The sequence below is a fragment of the Capra hircus genome, chromosome 11 (assembly GCF_001704415.2).
Source record: "Capra hircus breed San Clemente chromosome 11, ASM170441v1, whole genome shotgun sequence".
NCBI classification, from domain to species: Eukaryota; Metazoa; Chordata; class Mammalia; order Artiodactyla; family Bovidae; genus Capra; species Capra hircus.
Window position 1 is genome coordinate 67,528,678 of NC_030818.1, and position 26,800 is coordinate 67,555,477.

Here is a 26,800-nt window from a genome sequence, read left to right on the forward strand (position 1 = left end):
TTTTAAAAATTAAGTCATTGTCATTAAAAAAAAAGTTACCAGGGAGGTGAAGCAAGAGAATGAAAACAAAAGGGAAATGAGGGATCTTTTGCTGTGATAAAAATGTTTTATATTTGTATTTTTTTGGTGGACACACAATTGTATATAGTTATCAAAACTCAGAGGAACCAGAGATCAAATTGCCAACATCCGCTGGATCGTCAAAAAAGCAAGAGAGTTCCAGAAAAACATCTACTTCTGCTTTATTGACTATGCCAAAGCCTTTGACTGTGTGGATCACAATAAACTGTGGAAAATTCTGAAAGAGATAGGAATACCAGACCACATGACCTGCCTCTTGAGAAACCTGTATGCAGGTCAGGAAGCAGCAGTTAGAACTGGATATGGAACAACAGACTAGTTCCAAATAGGAAAAGGAGTACGTCAAGGCTATATATTGTCACCCTGCTTATTTCACTTCTATGAAGAGTACATCATGAGAAACGCTGGGCTGGAAGAAACACAAGCTGGAATCAAGATTGCCGGGAGAAATATCAATAACCTCAGATATGCAGATGACACCAACCTTATGGCAGAAAGTGAAGAGGAACTAAAAAGCATCTTGAGGAAAGTGAAAGTGGAGAATGAAAAAGTTGGCTTAAAGCTTAACATTCAGAAAATGAAGATCATGGCATCTGGTCCCACCACTTCATGGGAAATAGATGGGGAAACAGTGAAAACAGTGTCAGACTTTATTTTTTTGGGCTCCAAAATCACTGCAGATAGTGATTGCAGACATGAAATTAAAAGACGCTTACTCCTTGGGAGAAAAGTTATGACCAACCTAGATAGCAAGTTGAAAAGCAGAGACATTACTTTGCCAACAAGGTCCGTCTAGTCAAGGCTATGGTTTTTCCAGTGGTCATGTACAGACATGAGAGTTGGACTGTGAAGAAAGCTGAGTGCCGAAGAATTGATGCTTTTGAACTGTGGTGTTGGAGAAGACTCTTGAGAGTCTCTTGGACTGCAAGAAGATCCAACCAGTCCATTCTCAAAGAGATCAGCCCTGGGATTTCTTTGGAGGGAATGATGCTGAAGCTGAAACTCCAGTACTTTGGCTACCTCATGCAAAGAGTTGACTCATTGGAAGACTCTGATGCTGGGAGGGATTGGGGGCAGGAGGAGAAGGGGATGACAGAGGATGAGATGGCCGGATGGCATCACTGACTCGATGGACATGAGTGAGTGAATTCCAGGAGTTGGTTGGACAGGGAGGCCTGGCGTGCTGCGATTCATGGGGTCACAAAGAGTCAGACACGACTGAGCAACTGAATGAATGAGTATCAAAACTCAATAAATTGTACATTTGAAATTGGTGAATTTTATTGTACGTAAATTATACTTCAGTAAAGCTAATTTTTGAGAGAAAGAGGGGCAGATTATAATTTGAAAAACCCTTCAAAGGATTTTGAAATATGGCCTCCCTCCCAAATCACTGATACATGTACCATACTTAGCAGACACTAGAGCAGTATCCTTTTCCCCCAACTTTAGGAATAAAAGCTGACATACTCCAAGGGAGGTCACAGTTCTCCTTTTGTCTACCATTGCAAGAATGTTATCAAAATTAATGCTTTGAAATTATTTAGGAATTTTTCTGAGACAATGTCAGCTGGGTCCTTTACACAACCACTTAATGTTAAATCTGCAAGTCATCACAAAGTTTTTGGTTGCAGCTTATGATCCAATAAATCAAAACACAGACCTCTAAGTAGGACCCTAGATTAGTACTATTAGCAAAGCTTTTTTTCCCCCCAAATGAAAGCACGTTGCAAAAGAAGACACCTGATCTATGTCAGGGGATGCAATGGTAAAGAATCAGTTTGCCAATACAGGAGACGCGAGAGGTGGGGGTTCAGTGCCTGGGTTGGCAAGAGTTTCTCTGGTTTCCTAGAGTAGGAAATGGCAACTCACTCCAGTATTCTTCCCTAGAGAATCCCAAGGACAGGCGAGCCTGGCAGGCTATACAGTCCATGGGGCTGCAAAGAGTCAGGCGTGACTGAGCAACTGAGCACACACATGGGTCATATCATAGAGACTGCTTGGAGGAAAGAGTTCAGAAGTTCTGTCCCTAAAAGAAAGAAAAAGCTGAAACAGGAGTTTCAAGCATTATTATACATGCTTTGTCATTAGGTTATTTTCCTTGGGACAATTTCAATGCATCAATGTCCAAAACAAAATATGATACCTAGAACTAAACATACTCTCCCAAAGGCAGTCTAACTTGTTCTGAATACAGAAACTATTACTTCTCTTATGCTGAATACGAAGACTCTTTGACTGACTTTTTAAAGCATATTTCTAATGTAATTGAGAGGTCAGATTCTTCTATCCCATAACTGTGCTAGGCATTTAAAAAATTTAAGCACACAGCTTAATATTTATTCTTGCTAGATTTTATCTTATTTGCTTTAACCTATCATTCCAACCTAATAAAACTTTTTAAAATGTCTCTGAATTTTGTCATCCAACAGATAAGCAAATCCTATCATCTGAAAACCTGATAACTATATCTTATTAATGTTGCTGGTTTTAAAAATGTCCTGAATAAACAGGCCACTACAGACATTCAGAGCCCTTTCACATGTTCTTAGAGGTAGGCCTACCCTCTGCTTGTATTTCTTCATCTTCTCTACAAAGATAGGAAAAAACAAGTCAAATGCCTCCCTGAAGTCAGACATATTACTGTTTACTCATTCATTCAACTAATATTTGAATACAGAGTAACAGACACCGTTCTAAGCATTAGGGACACAATGACCAGTAGGACAGACTGGTTTCCGTCCTCATGTTTACAGCAAAAATATTCTCTGTTAAACAAAAATAAGATTGAAGATAACGAATTCTGTAAACCCAAGAAATGGGTGACTTCTAAAAGATTAATTTGAAAAGGGTTTTGGCCAATTGAACATCTGACAGAAATCATCTCCAACCAATTTATAACTGAATCAATTTGGGCTTTTTTATTTTTACATTTTTAAAAATACTAAATATGTGAGCTCATATTTGATGTACACATTTCAAACTATTGGGCTTTCCTAGTAGCTCAGCTGGTAAAGAATCACCTGCAATGCAGGAGACCCTGGTTCTATTCCTGGGGCGGGAAGATTCCCTGCAGAAGGCAACGGCTACCCACTCCAGTATTCTGGCCTGGAGAATTCTCTGTTATCAGTTTGATACACATTCTTCCATACCTTTTTTGTCAGCGCATTTTTGTGTTTTGTTTTCATACACATAACAACGCATAATGTATTCACTGTTTGGCAACTTGCTTTCTTCACTAACTGTGTCTTAGATGTCACTCTATAACAGTAAGCATGGTTCCTCCTCATCCTTTTCAATATCTGTGGGCTATGGATGGACAAAGTTCATCTAACTATCCATACTGATGGATAGTTAGATTGTTTCCAACTTACTGCCATTATCAACAAGGCTACAATGAACACCACTGCACACACCGTATGTATATATGTGGTGATTCTTTCAGGCAGTGTTTTTCAAACCCACCAGTAAGTTGTAAAATCAATTATGTAGTAACCAGGATTTTATTCAATAAAATAAAACAGAACAGAATAATATAAAAAGCACAAGAAAGGAAATATAACCAAGTTTCATACCTTATAAAGGCACAAACTGCCCCATCAAACACTTGTTTCATATATATATATATATATATATATACACACACACATACACATGTATGTGATTCATATGTATACACATACATATACACAGTATAGGTATATCTTTGTATGTATTTGTGTGTCTGTGTATAGTGCATCATAATATAAAATATTTCTTACTGTGGCTTGTATTAAAAAGCACAAAAAACAAATGCTCTAAGATATCTTCCAAGAAGCGGCACGTTTAGGTCAAAGGAAATTTGCATGTTGATTAACTAGAAACTTTAAAAACCATTCCTGAGATAAGCTTATTTCTGGCTCCCCTAAATGAGACACATAAAATGGCTGTGTGTATACAGAAACAGTTATTTAAGTTTTATTTTCTCAATATCCTTGGCAATCAGTATCAGACTTAGGTTACCAAAAATTTCAATTGATGTGACTGATTTTAACATATTTTAAATGATTTCTCTAGCTATCAGTTTAAAAGGGGTTTTATAATTTTATCCTTTGTGGCTTATCATCTGACATACATTTAATATGTCTTTATCTAGTGAATTTAAAAACTGTCACCACCGAATGTAAATTGGTACAGCCAGTACAGAAAACAGCAAGGCAGTTCCTTAAAGAACTAAAAATAGAGCTGCCATATGATTCAACAATCCCACTGCTGGATATATATCCAGAAAAAAGTGAAAACTCTAATTCCAAAAGATACATGCACGCCAGGATTCATAGCAGCCCTATTTACAATAGTCAAGACATAGAAACAACCCAAGTGGCCATCAACAGATAACTGGCTTAAGAAGATGTGGTACAATGAAATATTACTCGATGATAAAAAAGAACGAAATGATGCCATTTACAGCAATACGGATGGACCTAGAGAATATTATACTTAGTGAAGTCAGAGGAAGACAAATACTGCATGATATCACTTAAATGTGGAACCTCAAAAATAATACAAATGAATCTATACACAAAACAGAAGCAGATTCAAAGACATAAAAAACACACTTATGGTTATCAACAGGGAAAGGAAGGGAGCAGCAGATTAGAAGGATGGGATTAATGATAAAGACTACTACACATAAAATAGATAAGCAACACGTATACACTACATAGCACAGGGAATTACATTCAGTATCTTTTAATAATCTATAATAGAATATAATCCAAAAAGAAAAATGAGAAAATCACTTTGTTATCCACCTGAAACTAACACAATATTGTACATCAACCATACTTCAATAAAAATGAATAAAAACTGTCACCACTCAATAGTTTATTGGAAATTCATGCCACATCTAATATTATCATCATTTAGAATTCTGAGAGGAATATTTTAGAAACTACTCCATTTTGAAGCATCTAGAAATTCAGCTATCCTTGAGAATAAAATGAGCACTTTTTTATGTTTTTTTAAAAACAGCGTTTTAAAGATTTAGAATGGATATCTGCCACATTACCATTTTGATAGATTTTTTTAAAAGTAAAAATATAAATTCTATTTAGTCACGCTACAGATCTCTTAAGCATATCAATTTGCAAGAGAAGAGTTTCTTAATATCAAATCTTGTTTTTCTTTATTGTTTACCTGAAAAGAAAACCACCTTTATACTGAAGAGATGCAACGCACATGAAAGTACAATAGCTAAGGCTGCCTTAACTCCTGAAGTCAGTTACTTATGTTTCTCGGTAAAAGCAAATAAAAAATAATACTGTACCTAGCCAGAGGGGAGCGAAACGCTGTAGCTGGGGTGGGAAAATCCATGGTCCTTGTCTCAAGAACTGGTTTTCCTGGAATAAACTTTAAACTGTTGGGATTTGGGGTATCTTGTGTTTGAATAAACATGTATCTCACTAAAAGAGAAAAAAGAAAAAGGAATGTTATTCTAGGAAAAATATTAGTTAACAAGCTTATGGACTATGAAGTATTCATTTTCAGAGAACCATAAGATATAACAAAAATTAGAAAACAAAAACAATAAAGCTTTCTTGCCCAAGCTTACAAAAGAATTGTTAAAGATAAGAAACAAATTTATCAAAACATTTAGGATAATTACATTGAATTTTTATATTAATATTGATTATTTGTATAGTTTTGTTACTCAACAGACTCTAGCAAAATCGTATACCTAAGTAAGAAGGCATATCATAATTCAGCAGTCTTTGATGTATTCTCTTTGGTAACTCAATACCAAATTGGCTATAATTACAAATCATCATCACTTCCCAAAGTACTAACATTTTTAAAAAACAAACAAATTTATCATAGTATTTATTTTATGCTTACTCATTACATGTCAGAGACAGGGTTGAGTGCTTTAAATATATTTAAGCCTTTAACAATCCTATAAAGAAGGTATTATTGTTCCTACTTTACAAAAGAAGAAACTGAGACTTAGAAATTACTTGTTAAGTTCAGTCACTCAGTCGTGTCCGACTCTTTGCGACCCCATGAATCGCACCACACCAGGCCTCCCTGTCCATCACCAACTCCCAGAGTTCACTCAGATTCACGTTCATTGAGTCAGTGATGCCATTCTGCCATCTCATCCTCTGTCGTCCCCTTCTCCTCCTGCCCTCAATCCCTCCCAGCATCAGAGTCTTTTCCAATGAGTCAACTCTTCGCATGAGGTGGCCAAAGTACTGGAGTTTCAGCTTCAGCATCATTCCCTCCAAAGAAATCCCAGGGCTGATCTCCTTTAGAATGGACTGGTTGGATCTCCCACAGTCCAAGAGACTCTCAAGAGTCTTCTCCAACACCACAGTTCAAAAGCATCAATTATTCGGCGTTCAGCCTTCTTCACAGTCCAACTCTCACATCCATACATGACCACAGGAAAAACCATAGCCTTGACTAGACAGACCTTCATAGTGACATTATAAATCATCATATAAGTGAGACTCCATGTGAATTACCTTTCAGGATATTTTAAAATTATCTTCAGAAATTCTTCTGTTTCTTCTCAGGCCATGATTAGATTGAGAATAACAGAATCCTGAATTTCCTACCTTGCTATTATGATAACAGCTTGCAGGACAAAAAGATAATACTGAGGTCTTAATAGTTTACAACTATTAAACAGGTTCTGGTTATTTATGAGGAAAATAAACTCTCTTACTTTAAAAAAAAAAAAAACACCCAATTCTCCCCTTAGAGCAGTACATGCAAATAGGTTAATTTATTGAGTAATTATCATGTGTTGCATATGGTGCTAAGCACTTTATGTGAATTATATCATTTAATCCTTACATCCTGCCAAGGAAGCACTGTTTTTATCCTAATTTATAAATGACTAAACTAAACCTCAAAGTCACTCACCTAGTTAAGTGACAGAGCCTCAGTTCAAGCCTGGCCAATTCTGTAGCACTTGTTTAACCACTGTGCATAGTGCCACTTCATACTTATTAGGGCCAAGCATAAAAGAAAAATATATTTAAGATCAGTCTTTCTATCCTGTCATAATCCTCACATCACCTATCTTAAGAAAGAGTAAAATATCACAAAGTAACAGTTTTATTTTAAATTAGAAAATGATAAAATTTGGCAAAACATATGGTTGGTATAAAAATACTTCTTTTAACTGTTACAAAAGAACATTCTACTTTGACAGCTGAGATTCTTTCTGCACCTCTCCAGACAATTCCAGCTAACTGATGATGAGTCATTTCCTTGGTAAAGTAGAACAAAACTCCCATACATTTTGCTTAAGTCACTGTCTTGTAAAGACATTGTAAGGCAAATCCCATAAAGGAGAAAAATTTTAAATGATAACCTCAACATTGAAGTACTGGATTGGCCTGAAAGTTCCTTTAGTTTTAAAATTAAAAAATTTAAAGCTGTTAACAGTTTTTGCCTGGTCAAAGAAACATGTGGTCTTGTGTTATCCTGATGGAAGATTATGCATTTTCTGTTGACTAATTCCAGACACTTTTCCTTGACTGCTGCTTTCAGTTGGTCTAATTAGGAGAAGTACTTATTGGAATTGTTTGGTTTTCCAGAAGGAGCTCATAACAGACGACTCCCTTCCATTCCACCTTTGGATAGTGACCGCCCTTTGGTGTGTTGGTGGTGGTTTATTTAGCTTACCCCACAGTCTCTTCTGTTCCACATTATTGAACGGTACCCACTTTTCATTGCCTTTCCAGTTTGTTTTAAAATTGGAACATTTGCATTATGTTTAAATAGAGAATTGCATGCCAAAATACAGTCAAGAAGGGCTTTTTTTGCTTAACTTGTGTACAACCCAAATATCAAAGTGAGTAACATAACCAACCTGGTGCAAATGATTTTCAATTCTTGATTTGGATATATTGAGTGTGTCGGCTATCTCCAACATGGTATAAAACTGACTGTTCTCAATTAATGTCTCTATTTGATTGCTACCAGCTTCAACTGGTCTATCTGATCATGGAGCATCATCCAGTGAGAAATCTCCAGTGTGAAACTTTGCAAACCACTTGGACATATTTGGTCAATCATACTACCTTTTCCATACACAACGTAAATCTTTTTTTGCATTTCAGCTGCATTTTAACCTTTCTTGAAATAATAAAGTATAATATGCTGAAAATGTTCCTTTTTTCCCTCCATCTTCGATATTACAGTAACTATAAAAAGTTCTTCAAATTCGATAAGCTTTTTAAAAAATGCATGCTGATATGGCAGCTGTAGCATACAATCTAACAAAATTGTTTTGAATGAAGTTAAAAACAACTAAGCGCTGTTAAAGCCATCTTATGGAAAGAAAACAAACATACATTTTGGCCAACCTAATACTTGATTTAAAATATTTATACTTCCAAGCAATAAATTCCTCTGACAAGGGAACAATTTTTCAGATGGAACATTATAGAAAAAGCTGCTGCCACTTTCTGTAAATACACAGAAAATAAGGTTCTTTTAACCCTGTTTCTGACCAATCATTCCTGGGGCCTTTCTTAACAATTTTTTGGTAGCCAAAATCTCTGCACATATTAGGCACTCTGCCAATATTCAAAGAATTAAATCTGGCTTTATTCTGCTTACTCCATTTGTGTGTAAACCTATACATGCAGAAAGAAAAACTTTAGACACACTTGAAGAACTATAAATGTAAAAAATATTTTAAAAGAATATAATGTAAATATGTCTGAAGTAGACAACATGACCTTATATGATATTACTACATAAATTTTAACAATGAACAAAGGTACTTCAAAAAGAGCAATCTGACTAGGCGTTAACAAAATCACTCCAGTTACAGTCTAAATTAGACTTAACTAGGTATTTTAAAAATGACTCTCTGCTCCATCATCCAGAAAGATCCCCTGAAAGTGTCATAAGGGTTACAAGAGAGAAAGACTGCTGTAAAATCTTTCCTATTGTGCTTGGTATAATAGGTAACAGATAAAAAGGTAGACATAATCTCCCCCCAAAATACAGATTAATGGTTCCTGACATCAATATCAAAGACTAAAATAAGCAGGTTTCCAATTTGAAAGCCTAGATGACTACATAATTCAGTTCCACAAAATTCAAGTCTAATTAAAGTAGCTTAAGGTGAATTACTATTTATGCCCAAATTGCTCTGTGATTCAAAGAAAGAGTCAAGGAAGGCAATCCTATTTTTGCCCCAGGATACAGGGGAGGAAAGGTCTCTACCCTGATCCAACTCATGCCATAAGACAGAGTTGGCCACCCTCCAGAGAATGGCCATAAGCAGTTCAAGACAGCAATGGAAATGGAGATGGGCCAAGAGCTGACTCCAAACTCTTACAGCAAGACAGCAGTGGAAACAGAGATGAGCCAAGAGCTGAATCCAAACTCTTACAGCTCCAAAAGCACATCTAGATAGGCATTCACTCACAGACAGACAGACACACATACCCTTGCCCCAAGGTTCCCTAACCACATGACAGTGGTCACGTTGCAAAAATGTTCAAATCCTATCTTCATACCCATTTGTAGCTTCTTTTTATATCTTCATTTCAGAAATTACTTATTGAGCAACTCTTATGTTCCAGAACATGTGTTACACAACATGCTAAGATTTCACAGATTTACTGGACACCACACTCAGGATTCTTGAAATTTAACGCCAAATGATATGTGCAAGCAAATAATTAAAGTGTGATTTATGATAGAAAAAATGTTATATTCTTTTCATAACCATCTGAATAGAAAATTTACAAATTCTTACTGTTTATGAACTACAAAATTTCATTCCAGCAGTTTGCTCTAAAAGGGATGAAATTTTACCTGTGTTACATAACGTTGCAGGGAGTGGGAAAAGCGGTCTTTGGACAAACTGATGCAGAAGCTGTTTCTTAACTGTATATGGATTCGTAACATGACAGAATCTATATTTAAAAACAAAAATAACATTTTAGGAGATAAGCTCAAGCTTCTACTTCTCATATATTAAAAAAACCATAATGAAAATAATAACCAAGATGAATTTTCATTTTCCATCATTTCCACTCCCTTAGACAAGCAGTATCTGCAAACAATTTAAAAACAAGAGCTCAAGGGGAAATGTACAGCCTTGAAAACTGAGTGTACATAGAATACTGTAATATTTGGTATAAAGAAACAGAAACGCATCTACATTAGTGATTTAAAATCTGGAGTTCCTGACTATTAGCTATGCATGAAGGAGGCAAAGCCACAAACTTTTTCCTTTTTCAGATACAAAAACAACTAGGTAATAGAGTCACGTGGTTCAAAATTCAAAGGGAATAAAAGTAAAAACAGTGAAAAGTCTCCCTCCTTTTCGGTCTCTACCACGTTTCCCTGGAAAGAGATAACCTCTGCTATTTGTTTTGAAAGAAATTCCAAATGCCTCCAAAAGTCTAACAGAATGTATACTATTCTCCACTAAACTGCTAAAGAAGTCCACAGCCTATGTGCTTTTTGAATGGAAACATATTGACCCTGTTTTGTATTTCACTCTGAATATAATCAGAATGGAGTAACCAGAGTTACAAAATTTCCCAAGTGTTGACTGGTTATTCTTTTCATGAATATGAGAACTTAAAAACAAAAGGAAAAGGGAAAAACAAATAGTACTGGAAAAGGAAACAAAGAGAGACATTAGTTGTGAAAACTTTAGAAATCTGATGTAATTACTTTAAAATCCAGCTTACTTTAAATATTAATACACCCATCCATTCCAATTTTTATTTCACTGAGGAATTTTAAGCATATTTATGATCATTTTTTGTTTTTTACATTTCTGATTCTTTTCACCTGCAAAAAGGAGGAGCTGTCTTCATTTCTGTTCCTAGCCACTAGCCTGATGACTTACCTCGGTTCCTCACTTCTAAGATGAAGTTAATATCCCACAGCTACCCCATAAAGATTAAGGCAAAGATGGATCCAGATAATCGATGTAAAGTGATTAAAACAGTGCTAGGCCATGTAGTACAATTGTTTATTAAATGGAATTCAGGTTTGAGGTGAAGACATTTTTACCTATAGCACACTCCCTAAATCTTGGATACCTTGGACTATGGAAGGGTATCGAGGACAGAAAAGGCAGAAAGGACAAATAATCTGACAAGAAATGAGTTTAGAGTAATAAAATAGTAAAAGTGAGTTAAATTATTCCAGGAATAAGAGGGGGAGACAAGAGGTGACTAACAAAAAATCGTTCTGCAAAGCTAATTTTTTAGGAAATGCATTTCAACTTTAAGAGCATCATTAGCACTAAAATCCCCAACACTGAGGAGGTCAACCTTTGTTAGGCCCTTTGCTCCTTTTGTTCCATTCGAGAAATCAGGGTACAACAGCTACTTAAGCCCTCGGTGCCTTTCGTCTAATCAATTTTGACAGATGTCAAAGACAGTGCAAACAGAAAGAGGAAAGACAAGGAAACTAAGAGGGTTTAGTCGGTAGGAGTGGGCGGGGGAAATCTAGGGCTCTGGATGCACATGAGTTCCATCACTGGGATGCTGTGTGACCTCAGACAGGTCACGTTCCCTTTCCGGGCTTCACTGAGAAAATGATGACATTTTGTCTAACATTCTGATTTTGTGTTTAAAAGGCAGAGGAAATGCACGTGGTAGAGGAGCTGGAGGAGCCACGATTTAAAAAGAGCTCCTCGGTGGGGTCCCTACAGTCCGCCTCTGCGAGTCTCCCCACCGCATGGATTCAGGCCTCGGGTCTCGGAGCCTGGGACCAGGAATGGCACGGTCCGCCAGAACCTGGAACACAGATCTGCCTCACTGAGAGCTGCCCACCTCTAGATTCAAGTCTAACTCGGCGATGGGAGTGAACCTAAAAGCAAGGTCAGGGGCATTTCTCCCCACTCGGTTTAACAGGGTGCGGACGGGACGACCACCGCTCAGGGGGCAGGGCCCAGCAGCACCCCTATGCAGTTCCGGGATCACCACCTACCGCCTCCGCAGCCCCGCTGCAGCGGCAGCTACTCCCCAGCCCAGGAGGGCCGCCGCCGCCATCTTAGTCCGAGTGCGCAAGCGTAGGACAGGACGTTCGTCCACCCCCGCCCCCCCCCCCCCCGCCTCCCCCCGCCTCCCCCCGCCTACGAAGAGGTGCGGATGCCCGGCGCAGGCGTCAGCGCAGGCGCAGATCAGTTGAGATCCGGCAAGGCACTGGGAATAGCGCACCTTACTGGCCGCTCGCGGCGCTGCTGCGGACTGGCCCGGCGGGCTTCGGTTCAGTTCAGTTCAGTTGCTCAGTCGTGTCCGACTCTTTGCGACCCCATGAATCTCAGCATGCCAGGCCTCCCTGTCCATCACCAACTCCCAGAGTTCACTCAGATTCACGTCCATCGAGTCAGTGATGCCATCCAGCCATCTCATTCTCTGTCATCCCCTCTTCCTCCTGCCCCCAATCCCTCCCAGCATCAGAGTCTTTTCCAATGAGTCAACTCTTCGCATGAGGTGGCCAAAGTACTGGAGTTTCAGCTTCAGCATCATTCCCTCCAAAGAAATCCCAGGGCTGATCTCCTTCAGAATGGACTGGTTGGATCTCCTTGCAGTCCAAGGGACTCTCAAGAGTCTTCTCCAACACCACACTTCAAAAGCATCAATTCTTCGGTGCTAGGCTTCTTCACAGTTCAACTCTCACATCCAAACATGACCACAGGAAAAACCATAGCCTTGACTAGACTGACCTTAGTCCGCAAAGTAATGTCTCTGTTTTTGAATATGCTATCTAGGTTGGTCCTAACTTTTCTTCCAAGGAGTAAGCATCTTTTAATTTCATGACTGCAGTCATAATCTGCAGTGATTTTGGAGCCCCCCAAAATAAAGTCTGACACTGTTTCCCCATCTATTTCCCATGAAGTGACGGGACCAGATGCCATAATCTTCGTTTTCTGAATGTTGAGCTTTAAGCCAACTTTTTCACTCTCCTCTTTCACTTTCATCAAGAGGCTTTTTAGTTCCTCTTCACTTTCTGCCATAAGGATGGTGTCATCTGCATATCTGAGGTGATTGATATTTCTCCCGGCAATCTTGATTCCAGCTTGTGCTTCTTCCAGCCCAGCGTTTCTCATGATGTACTCTGCATAGAAGTTAAATAAGCAGGGTGACAATATACAGCCTTGACACACTCCTTTTCCTATTTGGAACCAGTCTGTTGTTCCATGTCCAGTTCTAACTGCTGCTTCCTGGCCTGCATACAGATTTCTCAAGAGGCAGGTCAGGTGGTCTGGTATTCCCATCTCTTTCAGAGTTTTCCACAGTTTATTGTGATCCACACAGTCAAAGGCTTTGGCATAGTCAATAAAGCAGAAGTAGATGTTTTTCTGGACCTCTCTTGCTTTTTCCATGATCCAGCAGATGTCGGCAATTTGATCTCTGATTCCTCTGCCTTTTCTAAATCCAGCTTGAACATCAGGAAGTTCACAGTTCACGTATTGCTGAAGCCTGGCTTGGAGAATTTTGAGCATTACTTTACTAGCATGTAAGATGAGTGCAATAGTGCGGTAGTTTGAGCATTCTTTGGCATTGCCTTTCTTTGGGATTGGAATGAAAACTGACCTTTTCCAGTCCTGTGGCCACTGCTGAGTTTTCCAAATTTGTTGGCATATTGAGTGCAGCACTTCCACAGCATCATCTTTCAGGTTTTGAAATAGCTCAACTGGAATTCCATCACCTCTGCTAGATTTGTTCGTAGTGATGCTTTCTAAGGCCCACTTGACTTCACATTCCAGGATATCTGGCTCTAGGTGAGTGATCACACCATTGTGATTATCTTGGTCGTGAAGATCTTTTTTGTACAGTTCTTCTGTGTATTCTTGCCATCTCTTCTTAATATCTTCTGCTTCTGTTAAGTCCAGACCATTTCTGTCCTTTATTGAGCCCATCTTTGCGTGAAATGTTCCCTTGTTATCTCTAATTTTCTTGAAGAGATCTCTAGTCTTTCCCATTCTGTTCTTTTCCTCTATTTCTTTGCATTGATCGCTGAAGAAGGCTTTCTTATCTCTTCTTGCTATTCTTTGGAACTCTGCATTCAGATGCTTATATCTTTCCTTTTCTCCTTTGCTTTTTGCTTCTCTTCTTTTCACAGCTATTTGTAAGGCCTCCCCAGGCAGCCATTTTGCTTTTTTGCGTTTCTTTTCCATGGGGATGGTCTTGATCCCTGTCTCCTGTACAATGTCACGAACCTCATTCCATAGTTCATCAGGCACTCTATCAGATCTAGGCCCTTAAATCTATTTCTCACTCCCGCTGTATAATCATAAGGGATTTGATTTAGGTCATATCTGAATGGTCTAGCGGTTTTCCCTACTTTCTCAATTTGAGTCTGAATTTAGAAATAAGGAGTTCATGATCTGAGCCACAGTCAGCTCCTGGTCTTGTTTTTGTTGATTGTATAGAGCTTCTCCATCGTTGGCTGCAAAGAATATAATCTATCTGATTTCGGTGTTGACCATCTGGTGATGTCCATGTGTAGAGTCTTCTCTTGTGTTGTTGGAAGAGGGTGTTTGCTATGACCAGTGCATTTTCTTGGCAAAACTCTATTAGTCTTTGCCCTGCTTCATTCTGCATTCCAAGGCCAAATTTGCCTGTTACTCCAGGTGTTTCTTGACTTCCTACTTTTGCATTCCAGTCCCCTATAATGGAAAGGACATCTTTTTTGGGTGTTAGTTCTAAAAGGTCTTGTAGGTCTTCATAGAACCGTTCAACTTCAGCTTCTTCAGCGTTACTGGTTGGGGCATAGACTTGGATTACACTGATATAGAATGGTTTGCCTTGGAGATGAACAGAGATCATTCTGTTGTTTTTGAGATTGCATCCAATTACTGCATTTTGGACTTTTTTGTTGACCATGATGGCTACTCCATTTCTTCTGAGGGATTCCTGCCCACAGTAGTAGATACAATGGTCATCTGAGTTAAATTCACCCATTCCAGTCCATTTTAGTTCCCTGATTCCTAGAATGTCGATGTTCACTCTTGCCATCTCCTGTTTGACCACTTCCAATTTGCCTTGATTCATGGACCTGACATTCCAGGTTCCTATGCAATATTGCTCTTTACAGCATCAGACCTTGCTTCTATCACCAGTCACATCCACAGCTGGGTATTGTTTTTGCTTTGGCTCCATCCCTTCATTCTTTCTGGAGTTATTTCTCCACTGATCTCCAGTAGCATATTGGGCACCTACTGACCTGGGGAGTTCCTCTTTCAGTATCCTATCATTTTGCCTTTTCATACTGTTCATGGGGTTCTCAAGGCAAGAATACTGAAGTGGTTCGCCATTCCCTTCTCCAGTGGACCACATTGAGTCTGGCTATTTGAAACCAGTTCAGTTCAGTTCAGTTCAGCTGCTCAATCATGTCTGACTGTTTGCGACTCCATGGACTGCAGCATGCCAGGCTTCCCTGTTCATCACCAACTCTGGGAGTTTCCTCAAACTCATGTCCATGGAGTCAGTGATGCCATCCGACTATCTCACCCTCTGTCTAGGTTATCATGAGAAATGCTGGGCTGGATGAAGCACAAGCTGGAATCAAGATTGCCGGGAGAAATATCAATAACCTCAGATATGCAGATAACACCATCCTTATGGCAGAAAGTGAAGAAGAACTAAAGAGCCTCTTGATGAAAGTGAAAGAGGAGAGGGAAAAAGTTGGCTTAAAATTCAATATTCAGAAAACTAAGGTCATGGAATCTGGTCCCATCACTTCATGGCAAATAGATGGGGAAACAATGGAAACAGTGACAGACTTTATTTTTCTGGGCTCCAAAGTCACAGCAGATGGTGACACAGCCATGATATTAAAAGGCGCTTGCTCCTTGGAAGAAAAGTTATGACCAACCTAGACAGCATATTAAAAAGCAGAGACATTACTTTGCCAACAAAGGTCTGTCTAGTCAAAGCTATGGTTTTCCCAGTAGTCATGTATGAATGTGAGAGCTGGGCTATAAAGAAAGGTGAGCACCGAAGAATTGATGCTTTTGAACTGTGGTGTTGGGGAAGGCTCTTGAGAGTCCCTTGGACTGCAAGGAGATTCCACCAGCCCATCCTAAAGGAAATCAGTCTTGAATATTCATTGGAAGAACTGATGCTGAAGCTGAAACTCCAAAACTTTGGCCACCTGATGCAAAGAACTGACTCATTGGAAAAGACCCTGAAGCTGGGAAAGACTGACGGCAGGATTACAGAGGATGAGATGGTTGGATGGCATCATTGACTCAATGGACATGAGTTTGAGTGAACTCCGGGAGTTGGTGATGGACAGGGAGGCCTGGTGTGCTGCAGTCCATGGGGTCACAAAGAGTCGGACATGACTGAGCAACTGAATTGAACTGAACTGAGGTTGGTCATAGCTTTTCTTCCAAGGAGCAAGCATCTTTTGGTTTCATGACTGCACTCATCACCATCTGCAGTGATTTTGGTGCCCCCCAAAATAAAGTCTGTCACTGTTTCCATTGTTTCCCCATCTATTTGCCATGAAGTGATGGGACCGGATGTCATGGTCTTTGTTTTTTTGAGTGAATTTGAAACCATTACTTTCATAAGGTTGGGCAACGGTGGGGGTGGGGGTGTTGGGGGGTGGGCTGGAGGGTGGGTAGAAATTCTTGTGATGTCTGCACAGGTATCAGGTAAGCACGAGGGACTCCGCATGCCTGTGTGGAACCATACATTGCTTTTCCCACTTGATGGGTGCTCCTTTTGCACTGCCTGATTCTGCAGAGCGGAATACTGTTCCCCATCCCTAACCCTGCCCATTGTGTGCAGTAGAATCCTTCTCGCCATCCAGCCCCAGCTCAAAAGTCACCCTGTAGCATCCCCTGAGAAGATTCTCGCCTTCCTTCAGTCAGCTAGCTGCCTGCCTTCCTTCTGTGAGGTCTGTATGGCTCTGGATAAGGCTGGGCTTGTGGATTTGGCACATGCACAGAGACTCACCTTAGTGCAGAGCTCCCTTCTGCTATATAAACATGAGTATTGACTAGTTTCCAGAGCACAGTACAAAGTTCATTATCTATTTTCCAGAATCTTATTAGGGTATACAGTTTCTTCTAGGACAGCAGTTTTTGAAGTGTGGACTAGGGGCAGAAACCTAATGGGAACAAGTGGGAAATGCGAATTATCAGACTGCACATTAGAACTACTGAACCGCAGTCTCGGGAGGTGGGATCCAGTAATCGGTTTTAACAAACCCTCCAGGTGATTCTGATGCAAGCTACCATTGAGAGGCACTGCTCTAGAATATATACAGAGTATGGCAAAGAGTAGGAGACTCACTGAGTGACTAATACTTTCACTTTTCCCCTTGGTTTTTGGAATGGACACAACAGGTTGAGACCACATCCAAGGGGAGGCATTGAAGGGAGTGGGCGGGGCTTCAGACTACAGCTGGTCTAGGGCTGAACAAACTGAGTGCAGTTTACATACTCAAGGCTGTATATTGGCTTCATTTTTTTCTGATTCATTTTAGACTTCAGTGTCATCCTCAGCTTGACCCTTTACTGTCTTCTAGACCTTGAATCAAGTGTGCAATGTGGCTCCTCAGCCCAAGAACATACCCCAGTTGCTGCTGCTAAGTCGCTTCAGTCGTGTCTGACTCTGTGCGACCCCATAGATGGCCTCCTACCAAGCTCCTCTGTCCCTGGGATTCTCCAGGCAAGAACACTGGAGTGGGTTGCCATTTCCTTCTCTAATGCATGAAAGTGAAAAGTGAAAGTGAAGTCGCTTAGTCATGTCTGACTCTTAGCGACCCCATGGACTGCAGCCCACCAGGCTCCTCTGTCCATGGGATTTTCCAGGCAAGAGTACTGGAGTGGGGTGCCATCGCCTTCTCCATATACCCCAGTTAGGAACCATCTTTTCTCTCATCTTCAACTTTTCCTTCTCTTAGCTACTCCTTCCTAGAAGAAAAATCCTGCCTTGCCCCAAAACGCCTTCAAACGACTTTTCCCTCTTGCAAAGTCGAGTGATGTAAGAGCTGCCTACAGCTGTAGTCTCTAGTTTCTCACCTCCCACTCCTCAAACTGGCCGAAGGAAACCCGGAAGAAATGCCCCGTACGAGTGATTCAAACTACCAGGAGGGTGTGACTCTCTCTCTCTCTGAGCCTACCCATGTGTCTACACACACGTACTCTTTTTTTTCCTCCTAATAAACACTTCACTTACTACTTTCCATCTCCATGTGGAATTTCATTGCCACACAGCGACAGGCCAGGCACCTGTCCCTGGCCACTGTTCCTGGTAGTCTAGTGTCTGGGATTCAGCGCTGTCACTGACACAGCCTGACTGCAACCTCTTGCTGGAAACTGAAATCCTGCTTCAAGCTGCTGGAAGCCAAGGCACCCTGAGATCAAAACCACCAAAAGCAGCCTTCTGTGTCCCACTGGTGCAGGGAGGGAACCCGCTCTAGTCAAGACCACCCCCATCATCCACGTTGCAGAGTTTGAAGGACTTTTCTTCATTTTTGCCTTTCTTGCCCTCCAGAACATCAAATGCTGAGGGTCTCTCCTTCCTTTAATAATCTCACTCCTTAGTTTCCCTGGCACTACTACTGCCAATTATGCCTATTACTTTTATGATTACTCCTTCTTCTCCTTTGCAGGGTTTCATCTGCCTGCCTCTTAAGCACTTTGGGGGACCTCATTCCAGGTACTCTTTCCCTTTTTTGTGTGTGATTAAGTGAGAAACTTCAGTTCAGGTGTGTGTTTTAGTTGCTCAGTCGTGTCCAACTCTTTGCAACCCAATGGACTGTAGCCCGCCAGGCTCCTCTGTCCATGGGATTCTCCAGGCAAGAATCCCTAATGGCTCAGGCAGTAAAGAATCCAGCTGCAGTGCAGAAGACATGGGTTCAATCCCTGGGTTGGAAAGATATCCCAGAGAAGGGAATGGCAACCCACTTCAGTATTCTTGCCTGGGAGATCCCATAGACAGAGGAGCCTGGCGAACTACAGTTCATGGGGTCACAAAAAGTCTGACACAGTTGAATTCAAACACAGTTATCTTAGTGAACTCATTCTATTCAAAATACTAGTTATATATATATATATATTTTTTTTTTTTAACCATTCTCTTTACTAACTACTCTAAAGATATCCATTTCCTCCTCATTCATGGCAGATTTTACTTTGCAGAGAAAAGGCGGAGGTGGAAATGGACTTTCTAAACTATTAGAGCCTTGCCCAATCTCACATACTTATCTCTTTCTGTTGAAGGCATCCAGAATATACTACTTCAGGAACTTTTGACTCATTGGAAAAGACTCTGATGCTGGGAGGGATTGGGGGCAGGAGGTGAAGGGGAAGACAGAGGATGAGATGGGTGGATGGCATCACTGACTCGATGGACGTGAGTCTGACTGAACTCCAGGAGTTGGTGATGGACAGGGAGGCCTGGTGTGCTGCGATTCATGGGGCTGCAAAGAGTCCGACACGACCGAGCGACTGAACTGAACTGAACGGAACTGAACTGAACTATCTACCTAAAAATAGAGCCTCATGAAAGAATTCAGCTGTTATAAATCCTCTCCCCAGTAGTCTAGCAACCAGGAAAGATGGACTCCTATCACTTAAGAGGGGAATTTGGCTTAGGAATAAGAACACACCAAAGCAGACATTCTCACAAAACTATTTTATCTCCATTCTCTGAAAAACCTATTTGTGTTTTCCTAAAAAATCATTTGTATTCCCATAGGTCTCCTCCCCTTCTCCTTCTCCTTGCCCTTCCCTTTGATGGAAGAAATGTTCACATACTGAAGTATGGGGAAGTTATTCTGGCTTATACATAATTTGGCTTGAACTTTATGCTAACTAAAACAGTCTGTCTTATCACTTGTCAACCATACATTATACACATACTTTAACCATTCAAAGAATGTTGCCCACCATCTATTATATAAAGGACTAAGTGACAATCCGCTGCTATGACTCACAGTGGGAGCCCTGAAGGGAATTGAGGGGGGTGGGGACCAAAACAGGGTGAGGTCTTCCGTGTTTTGAATAAGCTGGCCTCTAGAGAGTTGAGATGCATACCTCAGGAACAATGTAAATGACCCTAGATTCTTGCATCTTCCCATATATAGAAAGTCACTAAAATCGTTAATTTGAGGTATCTGTCCTTTGTGACTAGCCGTAATGTTTTATCAACATCTATGCTTGATCAGTGAAGATGTATATATTTTCTAGTCAAAAATTGTATATATACTGGCTCCTCCCCTACCTCTTTGGAAAAGTATTCTCCGAGCTATTCAGAGGTGGTTTCTCAAGCTATAATCTTTAGTTTGGCTTGAATAAAACTCTCTTCTATTCTTATTTAGATTGTTTATTGATTATTTTGCAACAACACCTTATTAAGACAGTGTATAAGCTCCAAATTCTAACCACCTCCTTGAGTTGTATTTTTCTGTTAATGCCCATGTAAGTATGTGAATAAAAATCTTTTCCCTGTAATAACCTAAATGGGAAATGAATTTAACAAAGAATATATACATGTGTATGTATAACTGAATCACTTTGCCATATACCTGAAACACATAATATTGTTAATCAACTATGCTTTGTGTACAAACTCTGAAATAAATGCCAATATTAAAAATTGTTAGGTAAAACACAATCTCAAAGCTGGTAGGCTGAAGGAATTGTGATATTACCACATGGTGGTGCCGTTACAGCTGGTGAATCAAATAGAAATCTCTGACATTGACTGAGCACTTACAGTGGGCCACCTTTCTAAGCACACCTCGTAATGATCTAGATCATGGACATTTAATGTCACCATTTTACAGATGAAGAGACTGAGCCCCTTAGAAGCTCAGTAATGTTTCAAGATCATACAACTAGAAAGTGATGGACAGAGTTGTTTAGTTGCAAAGTCATGTCCAATTTTTTGCAATCCCATGGACTGCAGCACTCCAGACTCCTCTGTCCTCCACTGTCTCCTTTTGGGAGATATGTTTTCTGAGAATGTTTGCTTTGGTGTTTTCTTTCCTGGAGTTTGCTCAGATTCATGTCAATTGACTTGGTGATGGTCTCTAACCATCTCTTCCTCTGCCACACCCTTTCCTTTTGCCTTCAATCTTTCCCAGCATCAATCAGTATCTTTTCCAATGAGTCGGCTCTGCATCAAGTGGCCAAAGTATTGAAGCTTCAGCTTCAGTCCTTCCAATGAATATTCAAGGTTGATTTCCTTTGGAATTGGTTTGATTTCCTTGCAGTCCAAGGGGACTCTCAAGAGTCTTCTCTGCAACACAATTCAAAACCATCTATTCTTTGTCATTCAGCCTTCTGTATGGTCCAACTCTCATGACTACTGGAAAACCCATAGCTTTGACAATATGGACCTTGGTTGGCAAAATGATGTCTCTGCTTTTTAATATGGTGCCTATGTTTGTCATAATTTTCCTTCCAAGGAGCAAGTGTCTTTTAATTTCATGGCTGCGGTCACTGTCCACAGTGATTTTGGAGCCCCCAAATAAAACCTGTCACTTCTTCCACTTTTTTCCCTTCTACTTGCCATGAAGTGATAGAACCAGATGCAAGCCTAACCAGTCTTTTTTTTTTTTTTTTGGCCAGACCTCACAGCATGTGGGATCTTAGTTCCACACCCTGAACAGGGATGGAACCTGTGCTCCCTGCATTGGAAGGTGGGGTCTTAGCCCCTGGACCGTCAGGGAAGTCCCAGCCTAAGCAGTCTTAACCCGTGTTCTTCACCACCATCCCTCAGCACCAGGTGTCCATTGTCTTTTGCCACTATTATAGGAACTATTGTTAACTTCTCTTAGAATTTTGGAGAATAGTTTTAGTGTCTGGATTGGTTTCCCATTTCTGCTGTTACAAATTATTACACACTTTAGTGGCTTAAGACAGCAAACTTTTCTCTTACAGTCTGGGGAGTCAGATGTTTACAGTTGTTTTCATTGGGCCAAAGTCAATACTTGGGCCACCTGATGCGAAGAGCCAACTCATTAGAAAAGGCCCTGATGCTGGGAAAGATTGAAGGCAGCAGGAGAAAGACGACAGAAGATGAGAGGGTTGGATGGCATCACCAACTTGATATAAGTCTGAGCAATCTCTGGGCGATGGTGAAGGACAGGGAAGCCTGGCTGCAGTACATGGGGTCACAAAGAGTTGGACACGACTGAGCAACTGAACAACAACAAAAAGTCAAGTTGTCAGGAGGGCTGGTTCCTTCTAGAGGCTCTGAGAGGAGAATCTATTTCCATCTTTTTCTTTCTTTTTTTTTTACCATCTAGAGGCTACCTCTATTCTTTGGCTTCCTCTATTTTCAAAGTATCACTTTAATCCTTGTTTCTGTCATCACATCACCTTCTCTAACTTCTCCTTCATCTCTATTAAAGAATCCTCTAATTATGTTGGGCCCACCTGCATAATCCAGGATAATCTCCCCATTTCGAGATCCTTAACTTTATTCCATATGCTTAATCCCTTTTGCCATGTAAGGTTATCATTCACAATTTCTGGGGATTAGAACATGGACATTTTGGGGGAGTGGGAAGGTATTATTTAGCCTACCACAGTGACTTTTTTTTTTTTTAATTCACTGGAACTATAGTGTAATTCTCCTTTTCTACCCTAAAAATGTCATCTAGTATTTGTTTGATGATATTACTAATATGAAAACTGGAGGGAAAAAAAACACATCTTTATCAATGATACTGGAATGTAAGTTAGATATAACAAGGTATGGAGAAAGCTATTAAGAGAGATAAGTCTTTTAAGAAAAAATTATAACATAAAAAAAGACTGGGGATCAGGTATGTTTTATGGGGGAAGGATTAATACAGCTGCACTGTGTCCTTCAATTGTGGATCATTGAAGGTCCTTGTATAAAATGAAAACCCCCGTTCTTTAAAATGTATATTTTGTTCTTTACACCATGCTTACTCCTTAACCCACTGCAATCAGTCCCCACCAGTTTACAAGAATTGCTCTTGCTAGGATCAATAACCTACCGGACAAATCCAACAAGCATTTTTGTCATTACGTCTCTCTGGCATTTAACACCTCTGCTTATCCTTGAAACTTTTTCCTCCTATAACCTTGGTGTCACCTTCTGTTTTTCTGCCTATATTTGTGGCCTGGTTTCTCTCATGGAACTTTTTTTTTCCATTTATGCTTTAAATGTAGATATTCCCAAAGGATGTTGGAAGTGCTCTTCTCCTTACTCTACATTCTCCTTCATTGATCTCATCTATATCCAGGCATTCAAATCCCACTACCACTCACTGACTTCCCTCTGTCAGGAGTCTAGACTTCTCTCCCGATCCACACAGCTAATGACAATTTTCACTCTGATAGCCCCTATGTAGGCCCAGGACATTTTGAACCTCTGTAGTGGTTTCAGCTAATGCTTTTTGTTTTTAAAAGATTTATTTATTTACCGTTACCCTAGGTCTTTACTGCTGCCCGGGCTTTCTCTTGTTGCCTCTAGCTGGGGCTACTCTCTAGCTGCGGTGCACATGCTTCTCATTTCAGTGACTTCTGTTGCAGAGCATGGTCTCCAGGCGCATGGGCTTCAGTAGCTGTGGCACGTGGGCTCAGAAATTGTGGCTCACCAGCTCTAGAGCGTAGACTCAATAGCTGTGACCCACAGGTTTAGTTGCTCCGTGGCATGTGGAATTCTCTGTGTCCCCTGCATTGGCAGGTGGATTCTTAACCACTGAAACACCAGGGAAGGCCTTTATCCAATGTTTTTGAATAAAGATATTTTAATTGGGCTAATATTGATGAATTTTCTTCAAGAAATTCTATAAAGCAACTCCATGAAATCAGCTCAATTCTTGGATCAATTTCGTGTGCACTATATTTCCATTTTATTGTAATTCTGTTCACTGGGGTCTGGTCTTTTCTATAAGCATTTTACAATGGAAATTTATTAGTCAATTTTTGGTTCATTTCGAATTTTGCCAATAGTTTCTGCTACTGAGTTCTCCTGCAGCCACTATATCTAGTAAATTCCAACTTCCCAAATCAAAATTTTGATTTAAATTGCCATGATTTCATGCTTTCATCAATTTATGTGTAGTTTTAGCTGCTTTGAATTTTACTTAAACTGAATGATATTCACTATAAACTGAAAAAAGGCTGACAGTTTATATTTAATTTTTGGTTAAGAGAAAACTGTGATCAGTTCCTCCCAGATAATGTAAGGTTTCATTAGAGTGAAAAATAAAGTATGTCCTTGGGGTCAGTAAGTACTGCTCAAAAACAGGATGTGGTATGGGAGATCTGGTCCTTGTATAAAACTACTAATTTCACAATATCTGACTTGAAGAATTCCACACGCAGCAATGGTATTGGCCCCAAATCTCAGCCCTAGAAAACTGGGCTGCCTTCTGAAGGGAATACTTGGAGTCCTTTTGGGCCTCTGGGCTAAGCTACATAAAAGCAAGTTGAAGAAGTACTTGGTTTCCTTCCATGAAAGGTGACATAATTCAGTATAAGGAAAGAAGCATACGGGGAAAGATCTTTGCCTTCAAATCCAGAGAAACAGATCTAAACCATCTGCTCATGGCTTTCCCCTGGGTCTTACTCTGGCTCCTCCCCCTTGAATCTTGATTAGGGCACAATATAATGGCACTTCCTTCCTGGCTGGTCTCTTACCAACCCGTCTCGGGCCTGGCAAAGTGAGTCATTAAAGGGTGAATGAATGCAATCAGAGATCACGCTGTGGGAACCGGAGCTTCTAACTTTGGCTCTGGCTACAGTTAAGGCAGAGATGACTCACCACAGGTAAACTCCATCCACTTCTGCAGAAGGCCCTGACTCCTGCATCTCAGTGGGAGTGATGCATCTGAAAGGGTTTCCCCCAGAGCAGTCTGAGTCACAGGTAAGGAAGACTGTGCTTTTGGCTAACTTGAAATAGGAGGCAACCAGAAGAACTTCACAGTGTGGAATCCGGTATATTTAAAGATAAATGAATCAGATCTTAAAATAAATCTTCAGAAAAAGTAGGCAAACTCTGGTTTTACTCATGCATCTTATACCAGAGTTCTTTGGATGCCTGAATTTTCTTTGAACACCATACCTATGAACTCAGCCTACTACCAATTCTCGTAGGTGTCAGGCTCATCAAAGCTCTTTTCAGATTTGGAAAGGAAATAGGAGGCAGGTTTTCCTCACAGCATGAATTTTAAATTTCTTAGGTATAATCCATTCCCACCCAAGATTTCTCCCTTTAGTTTCTTATGGTCTCTCTTTAGAGATTTTTTCTTTTTTGAAGGCTGCATGCTGATGCAGGTCACATTCAGGTAACACATTTTAGAAATTCACAGGAAAAGTTTACATATTAGGGAGCTCTGTGATTTTCCCAGCTCAGTCCTTAGGCTCCATTATCTTATTTATGTCTCCACAAACATCCAGATGAAAAGTGGGTCTCAGGAAATAACTGCCAGCATTGGAAACCAATTCACCAACCAACCAACCAAAAGCTGTTCTTTGAAACTTAAAAATCTAGAATAAAGCTTGGTACTAAGTGAAAGGCACGTATGGAGCCCTTCAGTTCTAGGAAGATTTGACTTAAGGAATAATGCAAAGTGTAAATCATGTCTTTTAATTAGGTCCATTTTAATAAAGTGTACAGAAGTTTACAACTCAAACAATTATCCATAAAAACTAGCAGATACATAAGATAGACCACACGAAGTGTGCAATAACATAAATCCAAGAGTCTGCAAAAAAGAGGTATTGCAAAAACTGTTAAGATTGACTCTATAAATGTCTCTTTCCCTTTCCCATGTTCATAGTCCTTGAGATTGCATGCACATACTGTTTTCTGAGGTCGGATGACCTCAATATTCTCACAGTTGGATTGACCTCCTCATTCAGTCAACTCAAAATATAGTCAGTAAAGGGAGTTCACCTCTTCTTCCCGGAATGAGCATGGTCCTTGGCCTGTATTCCGTTTCTGTCAAATGACATTAAATGTTCCCTCTGAATTTCAAAGTAACATCTTACAGGCCTTGTAGTGTTCTAGTCACTACTGCCCTCCCAATACCACACATGAACAAAGTGTTTAGGTCAAACCCTATTGAGTTTCATCCTTGTGGATGAGAAAAGCATGCTTACTGTGGAAATGAGTCTAAAGCAGTGGCTGCTTTCTCTCCCCTTCATCTAGAACAACTCCAGTTCTAGCTCAGAAAGTTGTAGGTAAACAGCACTGAATTTACTCATTTCAAATTCCTACTGTCACCTCTTGGTATTCTTTGGATGTCTTCATCAGGAGGTCTTTAACACCATTGCAGAAAGGCTGAGGATACACACATGCACACACTCCACGCACACTCCTCAAATAGGAGTCTTTGGTAGACTCAGAGTATAACTGATTTGCCATTTCAGAAAGGAAAGGTGATATTGTCTTCTCTTGCCCCCAAAGTCTCACTTTAACTGATACTGGGGAAAAAAACATTTCTGCAATTTCTTACCAAAAGGAATCACACAGATCCCTCTAATATGTATATATGGTTCTCTTATAATGCAATGTAGATAACACTGACTTGATTTCAAGAACAAAACATTGCTATTATAAACTCAACATACTGTCACTCATATTGAGATTGCTGAGAAGTAGCTCAGACTAAATTTCTTATGGAATTACAAATTACCTTTTACAGGTTGTTCTAGAGTCCCTTCATGCATAAACTTGCCCGTGTCCTAGGAGAGCACGGGGCTTTTGAGTTGTGTCTCTGAAGA

At 40.1% G+C, this 26,800-nt stretch overlaps 1 protein-coding gene across 1 annotated transcript in view; it reads right to left on the reverse strand.

Moving 5' to 3' along the window:
- NFU1 (NFU1 iron-sulfur cluster scaffold) overlaps positions 1-12,153 on the reverse strand; it is a 28,020-nt gene extending 15,867 nt beyond the window's left edge. Inside the window, exons 1-3 of the mRNA XM_018055448.1 lie at positions 12,049-12,153; positions 9,910-10,010; positions 5,390-5,525 (exon numbers count right to left, since the gene is read on the reverse strand). Coding sequence (XP_017910937.1) covers positions 5,390-5,525; positions 9,910-10,010; positions 12,049-12,110 — 299 coding nt within the window. The 5' untranslated portion in view covers positions 12,111-12,153. The remainder of the gene's footprint in view (positions 1-5,389; positions 5,526-9,909; positions 10,011-12,048) is intronic.